Below are 8,926 nucleotides of genomic sequence, written 5' to 3' on the forward strand. Positions count from 1 at the left end.
ATGCTAGCTTAGATAAATCTTTGATCCAATTTTTTGTAGATAGATGCTTTTTTAAAGCAGACAAACCAGCCAAAGCAAGAGGAACCTGTGGTATCGATTAGGTCTGTATTAATAAATAGTTCTCTTACTGTTTGTATTGTAAACACTGAAAAGTAGCAGAAGAAATAATTGTTTTTAATTGCAGTGATGAAAGCACTGCAAGGGGTGGTCCGTCTTGCAGCTGGTGAGCTTAAACGAGTAGTTACATTCAGAAATGAATGCAGTGTTAGAATAGGGTATATGCACCAGTCACGACATATTTGTGACCGATTTAGGTAATGATGAAATATGAAATATGTTCATAATTAGTGGTATTACAGTGGGTTTATAGATAATTTTATGGAGAACACATTGCAGTCGCACTGGCTACCAGCAAAAGACACCTAAAGGTTGGAACGAAAGAATACAGACTTGCCATTTGTAAACTCCCAAATGGTGATGAATACATATGAGCCCAGGTGTTGTTGAAGGGAGGAGATTTTCTTAAATGTTTTTGTTTCCCTTCACATTTATCAATTCCTCCTGCTCTCTTCAAGTTTAATTTCCATCTTTGGGGAAAGATACAGCAAATCTGCTTCTATCCATGCTGTTGCCTCCGTCAGTGACTAGGATAATAATCAAGACTATAATTCAGCTTAACGGATCTATGCGCTGATAATGCTGTGCTGCCAAATGTTTATCCATGGTGGCAGACTAAGCTCACTATTACTGAGAGCTCCAGCTTCTGGCATATATTGTTTCTTTAGTTATAAATACCTGCTGTTAGATTCCAGTGTGCTGCCTGTCTTTTAAAACTGTATTGTTGTCTTTTGTCTCTTATGATACGTCATGAAAAAAAATTAAAATTACTGTTTCCTAAGTAACTTGTTACTCTTTTCAAGAAATGTGTAATGCTACCGTTTAGCTAAAATACAGGTGCGAATATGTAAAATAATATAGCATGTGTTCATAAAAATTGGGCTCCACAACATAAAGTTAGCATTTGTAAATGTTTTTCTTCTCCTTCCCCCATGTTGTCAGCATGGCTAGGAGATATGAAGATAAGCTTCAAAATAAAATAATAAAACTGTTTTGTTTATTGTTTTTAATGCTTTGATATTTATTTGAAGTTGGCTGAAATCTTATTCTTATAGTATTAGGTCTTCCTTTTCTCTCCCCCTTTGATCATTGCTACGTACATTTAGAAATTTGAGTATGGTTTTCATAAGTGCACACAACAGAAAACACAGAGGACTTACTGTGGAACAACTTGTACTGCTCAGTCATGTTGGCACATTGATCATTCAGTCATTTTCTAATTAAGAATATACTGTTAAGGTTTTATTATCTTAACTTCAGTAACATGTGACACCTTATACCACATTTCTCTGCATTTCACCACTAAGTATGAGGATAACATTTTGTGTCTGCTCTTGATTTTATGAAGTCAACAAGCCTTTAGCTGTAAATGAAGTCAATTCAGATTCAAGTTCTTAATGAATGTCTGTGTTCTGGAATGTGATACACTTGAGCTGGTGAATTATGTGGCAGTATTCTCTTATTGTTGCTCATTATTTGCTTTAGAAATCAGTGTAACCTGTATTTAAGTAGAGGGCATTTATAAAGATGCCTAAAAATGAAGTTTTACTGAGAACGGTGACTATTTGATGACATAGTTTTACCACAGAAATATGCCATGTGGTATAAATCTGGCTGGTTCTTTTTTTGATAGTGTGTTTATAAATCATAGAACAAGCAATCTGTCTAGACTGGTAACATGTGACTGGTAACATTTTCCTGCTAATACTAAGGAAATAGGGGTCACTTATGAAAATAGAACAGTTTGTGGCCATGTTTCTTTTAAATGCATGTGTTAAGCCTGCAGATTTGGAACACATTGTTACTTTGCTAATACACGGGAAGTTACAGTACAAAAATCCCTTGTTGACCTTCTTAAATTAATCTCTCCAGCATTAGTTATTTCCTTATTTTCAGTGGGAAGACGGCAGAGTTTAAATTTGTATGGCATGTTTAAGTGGCGAGATTAGTGCTCATAAAAAATTCATTGTAGCCTAAACTGCAAGAAGAATCAAATATTCTTAATACAAAGGAAAGGTATTTCTGCGTTGGGCTACTGCTGAGTGTATTTGCCATGTACGTCTGTCTGTAACTGACTGCTGGGAAGACTGCTGTGCAGTAGGATACTAGCCCTAGATTTAACCCTCTGAAGTTTTTGCTGCTCTTTGAAGCCAGCTTCCAGATCTTGGGAATTCCGTCTTTATTTTGTTTTAGGAAGACTGTTTACTTTCCTCAGCCATTTTCTAACCTGTTTTTCTCTAGAAATCCTTTGAAATGCTATATAAATGCATATGCTCTCTCTGCTTAGACATAGTGTCTTTTTTTTTCCTCATAATCTTACGAGTCTAGCTGCCTGCATTTGCTCCCTGGTAATGTTCAAAGATAACCATTTTAATCTGAGCTGTAACTGCTGCTGTGATATGTTTCAAGCAAAAAAATGTATCAAAGCACTGAACAAGGATTAAGACTTATTTTTTATTACTTCTTGTTTTCAGTTGGCTTTTTTCATCGCCACTGGGTCCTATGCTTCAGTCAAATAAAATTTCAAATTCGAATGAGGAAATTAGATCTGCATAATCATTACATGTCTGTTACAATCAGTGCACTTCTTTGTGGCATGACAGAAGTCCTTGGTTTTTAATTGTGTTGTGAATCATAATCTCATGGTCTGTGAGTGTAAGCAGAGCTTGAAAATTTCATATCATAGTGGATAACGAGTAGAAAGCTTTCAAAAGATGTGCCTCTGTTTCTGCAGAATGTAAGCTTCAATAAATACAGAATACACTCCCAGTTACATTCAGTATTTGCCATTTCATAGGTAAACTATGAATATGGCTTATCCACAGCTTGATAGTTTCCTGTTGAATGGTATTTTTCTTTGAACCAACATATCTAGTGGTTGCTTTAAAGACAAAAAAACACAGTAAAATGTGGTGTGTACATATATATTACTTAGTTCTACACACTGAGGATAAGTTAGTGAAATTCAGAATCACCTTATTGGCCAAATTTGTATTGATGCATACCAATGCACTGCAGGCTTCTGTGCACAGAAGCTGTATTGTTACTGCTGGAACAGAGACTTTTTTCTTTTCATTCAGTTTTGCATGGTGCCCAACATAATGGGATCCTAAAGCTTTAGCTGTTAATACAAATAGTAATTCTTGCTCAATGTACAGTAACTTTGTGTGAGACCTATAAACACATTTTTTACTGTATTTTCCAATATTGCAAATGAGCTAAATCTAAATCAAATGGCAGAATTATTTTGAAAGCCATTTTTAAATGAACAGCAAAATACCAGCCTTTTTCTCTGAAGAAATATACTCACATAAACAGTCTTTAAAACTCAATGTTAAAGTTTCCATGGAGACCTAAGCTGCAGAAGTTGGCTGTATCATAAAACATGAATGCTTCTGAGAAAATAACATTTTCATGCACTTTAAAGTATTTGAGTTCAACTCTATTATTCTTAGGTTCTGCCTTTTATACTGTCTGATAAAAAAGCTGCATAGCTGAGGATTGCACAAATGTTTCCAAATAATCACAATTAAAAAGTGTAAATGTTTGTAGGTTCTGTCTGGATAGCTGGGACATTAAAAAAAATAAATTCTTCAAACATAGCTCTTAAGAAATGTGTTCTTGAGTATAACAGCATCCTGGGCTGTGTAATAAAACCCAGAACATAGCCAGACGCTCCAGTACAAGACCAATATTAATGAACTGAAGTGAGTTCAACAGAAAGCCTCACATTGTGGACAGTATCTCCTGCCCTGGGAGGCCAGACTGAGGCAGTGGGGCTTGCTCAGGCTGGAGAAGCAGCAGCTTTGAGGGGAGCTAAGTTACCTGCCTGTACCTACAAGAAGATCAGTAACATCAATGGTGCATGAGGCAAGGGACATAAATTGAAACAAGAGAAGATCCATCTGGATATAAAGAAAAAATTGAGGACTCTGAGGCACCGGAAAGGATTTTCCAGTATGGCTGTGTGGTCTCCATAACCAAAGGTTTTCAAGACCTAGCTGGCTAAAGCTCTGAGCAAGCTAATCTGACATTATAGCTGACCCTGCTTTGAGCAGGAGGTTGAACTTAGAGGCCTTTTCAGGTCCCTTTCAATGTGAATGGCTCTGATTCTGTGAAAGATCGATCCAGATTTTCTACAAGGCAAATGCTGGTGCAATAAAGATTTAATTAGTCTCTACTGAGTTGGATCTTATCCAGCATATTCCTAGTGATTTTCCAGCAACATTTTGAAAAGCTGTGGATAGTGTAGAGCAGTGGTAAACCATGTTTAGCCTCCAGGATAAGCAGAAGAGGTGGATACAGCTGAGAAAAAAAATCTCGTTGCACTTTGGAAATTTTGTGTCTGATTTGAGCATTACAGCACATGCAGACTCAAATGTCTGGCCAGCTGGGGCTAAGGGTAAGAGGGTGAAGAGAAACATATCTAACACTTCTCACTTCTTTGCTTTTCCCATCTTCCTCACTGCAGAAGTATGGTTGTTACATTTCCTATAAGGCTGTATCTTGGAGAAAATTATTCAAAACATGGAAAGATTTTTTCATAAGCTTCCCATGTATGAATTGCCAGTTTTGCTCAAAGATTGTCCATAATGGACCTACTATCAAATGGAAATGTTTTAAAAAGTAATTTCTCTTTCAATGGGGTTTTATGCCCTGTTCTATTCTGAAATAAGAATTCTCTACATCTCCCTACTAGCGATATTAGTACTTATATCACCTGCAGCATTTAACATGCCACAACAGATTGCTAAACAGAATTCTGAAAATGAAATTTGCCCTGCTGAAACTTTCAAGACTGTTAGAAGACTGCTAAAATCAGTGTACTTGAGTGAGAGATTTTGATAGAGTTAAGTAGGAAAAATGCCCCCTAAGATCATCTTCCTCTCTATGAAAAAGAATACTGGTTGAATACAAGTATGGCAATGTTGACATTTGTTTAGCAAGAATCAACAGACTGCACATCTAATTTCAGTTCTAGCATAAATAGATTTTATTGCTTGTGTTTCTCTGTGTACTAGGATATGCATTATCATTCTTTCAAATGACAATCAGTCTTTTATTCTGTATCGAGTGTTTAGTAATTTTGTTAGGTGATTAAGTAAATCACCACCCTTCACTAATCTCTCCCTTTTTTATTGATATAGCTGAGTCTTTTAGAAAGAAATTATTTCACTTTTTTATATCTTGAAGAAGGTTGCATCTGGGAATAAGATCAAAATGGGATCTACTTTGCTGTAGTGTTGTTCAACATATCTGTTATTTTGTTTTCTTACAGTGAAAGATTTTTTTTAAGACTGAATAGAAATGGTTTGCCAAAATGTCCAGAAAAGCCTGAAAGACATTGTTCTCTCTTTGTGGTGAGTTCTGCCTATTCTCAATCCTTGTTGTGCTGGGTATTGAAAATAGAAGTTGGATTAAATTATTGTTTTGTGGTTGACTCAGAACTTTTCCCTAAGCTTTTACGTTGTTACGAACATCAGATCTAAAGGATGGTTGAAGTATTTTGCTGAACTCCCAAGTTGAATGTTTTCTGACACTATGCAGACACTCATCTAAACATCCAGGTAGGCATACTTGCCAGTCTTTCTTCCTGCAACAGGGATGACTTAGTTTTCCTCCTTGTGCATTTTATATCCAAAAGATGGTTTGTGCAGCATTCTCTGTACTGTCAGAATGGTGGGAGTGGCACAAATGCATCGCTGCTGTTCAAGGCATTCAGAGAGTCTCTTGTGTCCTCCTGCTGATTTTGCTGCATTATGGCATATTCTAGCCCATGATATTTCAGACTGCCAATATAAAATGTTAAAGGAATAATTTGTTAATGCTGTATAAATGAACTCGCTGTTCATTTATTCCTTTCACTGGCACTGAAACAGTGTGTAAAGATCTCTTTAAATGTTACACTTTAATCAAGAGTCTGAAATAACGAAGTTCTGATCTTGTGCAGGATTTGGGTAGCAGTGAACTGAGGAAGGACATCTATATCATTGTGCATATTATCCGAATAGGTAGGTATAATTATCTGTGAGTAGAAATCTTACATTTGTTAGACATGACGGTAAATGAAAGAAAACTGCTTGGGGTCAGCTCTGGATTAGCTAGGCCTTTGAATAAAGTTTTTGAAAAGAAAATGCCTGGGTTTTGATAGAAAAATTGTTTTTGATTTCTCAGTGTTGCTCTGTGTCATTTGTCAAGTATACTGCTAACTGAGTTTAGATGCAGGATATTTTGTTACTATCACAAAACAAAATGAAAGTGTCAAATATGAACTGTGTTAAGGTGATGGAGTTGTCATTCTTGTTCCAAAGAGAGTCATTTCAAGCATCCTTTTTTCATAGAAAAAACTGCCTGGAAATTTAATTAGTATATAATATCTAATGTATATCTGAAATGGTTCAGATTAATTTCATTTTCTCCCTGACCCCTTTAGAAAGAGGGGGCAGGGAAAGAAGTGGAGAAAGTCTCATGATAATTTTAATCCCTGATGCTATAGACCGATATCAAGTCCTGTAGAATATAGCAAAGAGAAGAAAAGTGTCTGTTTGTGATAGGTATTTATTTTAGGAAGTTATCCTCTGGGCTGTGCTGATGTGAAACAATAATCTTCGGGTCTACTTCTGACCTGTCAGATATATTGCTTTCTTTGTAAACTGTCTCTGTAGTTGCATCTGTACAGTACTAAATACAACTTTTCTTCAAATTTTTGAAAGAAACTTTGCTTTGAAATATAGTTGCTCTAACTTGTGCTGAGTTCTAAAACAACTTGTGACAAAGTGAACACTATTTTACAGCTTTGAGGAATGATTTTTCCTTGCATTTTCATGCTGTTTTATTGTTTCATCAGAATATCAAAATATTGTGTTTTATTTTTATTGGCAAGGATTAGGAAAAGGTATGGTAAACTCAGATGTAATGCAAGTATGTTTGGTAAGAATAAATGTTTTAAAGAAGGATAAGGAGTAGAATTTTTCCTACTGTATAGTTTTCAAATATATTCTCAGTCTAGTTTATAAATGAACCACTGAAATATTAAAAAGTTAAAATCAGATTTATATGCTGCATGGTGTGAAAATAAACAATTACTTTTCTAGCTGCTGTGATGCATAGGAATATTTGGAGGAGGCATTGCCCTGCAGCGACTGCAACCATAGGCTTTTCTTGTCAGAAATTAAGACTTGGTGGGAAAGACACATAGCTCCCAGTGCACAATTGTATAAAATGGTTAGAAAGAGGGCAGTTTCAAATGCCAGGAACACAGCCAGAAGATTGATCAATTGTATTTAAATCAAATAGTAAAGGGTAGGAAAAATACTTTGTTTCAAATCTGTTTTCCTTGACTGCCTTCTTTCTTTCCTTATCATAAATTGTTCTTCTGCCCTTTGTCATATTTCTTCTCCGTGTTTCATCTCTATGTTATTTTTTTGCAGCTGGTTGATTATCCCTTTGCTAGCCAGTTGCCTATTTGGAAGCAGCATTTTATTTCTAAATTGTAATGGCTCAATCACAACACCTCTTGTATACATCACAGGTAGCAACAACCACAGTAAAATAATTCTTATTGGACAGCAAATGTTGAACACTCTGTCATGTCTGAACTCTCAATTTAATTTGGTGGTATCTTGAGTGTGCTATCACTGGGTATCAAAAAGTGTTGCTTGTTGAGTGCAAGTCATGAGAGAATGAGCAGTACCTCTGGTCTGAGACCTTTCAAGACCACCACATATTTAGTGGAGTTCCTCTACAATTAATTATCATAACATAGTATGAAGATGGACCAGATTCGCAATGAGTGCACTTGATATCATCTACACAGACCTGTTGCCATACTGAGCTGGGTTACTTTCTGCCTCTTCTGTGGTTTTAAGAGAGACAGTTCAGTGGATTATGCATCAAATATGTATTTTGTTTGGCAGGACGAATGGGAGCTGGAGAAAAGAAAAATGCCTGCAACGTACAATACAGACGGCCCTTTGGCTGTGCAGTCCTCAGTATTGCAGATTTGCTGACAGGAGATTCAAAGGATGACCTCGTCTTAAAAGTATACATGTAAGGAATGCTTTTTTCTTAATTCTTAGAAGTATCTTGGAGCCAGTTTGCATCAGAAGCAGTGGTGTTAAGTGCAGTGTGAGTAAATAACTGTAGCTCCTTTCTGTTCCAAGAAAGTGTAGTAACTAATTTATTACTTTTTTTCCCCTCCAGTTTTTAATTTTGGCTAGTTCTACAGTTGTGTTAATAAAGTGGGACAATATTAAAGATAAAGGTTACATCCTTTAGATCTCTGTGTATGTTTCAGCATTTTTTATATCCTTGTAAGAACTTCTGGAGCTCTCTTTATGGCAAAATGAAGTGCTTTTAGGACTTGTTTAAGTGCTTCGTGCTGCCTAGGCAGCTAGTGGAAGTACCTTATAACTACAGAAAAAAGAAGTCACAGTATCTTTTTGTGAAATGAAGCAATTATATAATGGGGGAATAACAAAAGTGTAAAAGGCAGTTACTGCTGGAGAATGAAAAAAAGCAAAAGCAGATTTTAAAATGAATGCTTGATTAAATAGTGGATTTTGGCTGATAGCAATTGAAAGAAAGTTCAGTTTTCTAGTTGCATGTAATTTCCTGAAAAAAAAAGCTGATCTTGGACATTATAGTAAGAACCATTTTGTAGAGTGCTCTATTCTAAGTACATAAACCTGGGACACGTACTGCTGTGCACACAAAGTTCTTCCCCTCCCAGGGTTAGCACTCAAATCTTGAAGGCATGGAGTCTTTCCGATAGCCTTTCTTCTCTCCCTCTCCCTCTCCCTCTCCCTCT

The 8,926-nt window shown here is 36.1% G+C and overlaps 1 protein-coding gene across 1 annotated transcript in view; it reads left to right on the forward strand.

The window, feature by feature from the left end:
- Positions 1-5,395: 5,395 nt before the first annotated feature.
- DOCK4 (dedicator of cytokinesis 4) overlaps positions 5,396-8,926 on the forward strand; it is a gene marked incomplete at its 5' end in the record, with an annotated part of 119,660 nt that continues 116,129 nt past the window's right edge. The window contains 3 exons of the mRNA XM_010183173.1: positions 5,396-5,477; positions 6,068-6,128; positions 8,034-8,166. Of these exons, the coding sequence (XP_010181475.1) occupies positions 5,396-5,477; positions 6,068-6,128; positions 8,034-8,166 (276 nt within the window). The remainder of the gene's footprint in view (positions 5,478-6,067; positions 6,129-8,033; positions 8,167-8,926) is intronic.

Source organism: Mesitornis unicolor, unplaced genomic scaffold (assembly GCF_000695765.1).
Source record: "Mesitornis unicolor isolate BGI_N332 unplaced genomic scaffold, ASM69576v1 scaffold7394, whole genome shotgun sequence".
Taxonomy (NCBI): Eukaryota; Metazoa; Chordata; class Aves; order Mesitornithiformes; family Mesitornithidae; genus Mesitornis; species Mesitornis unicolor.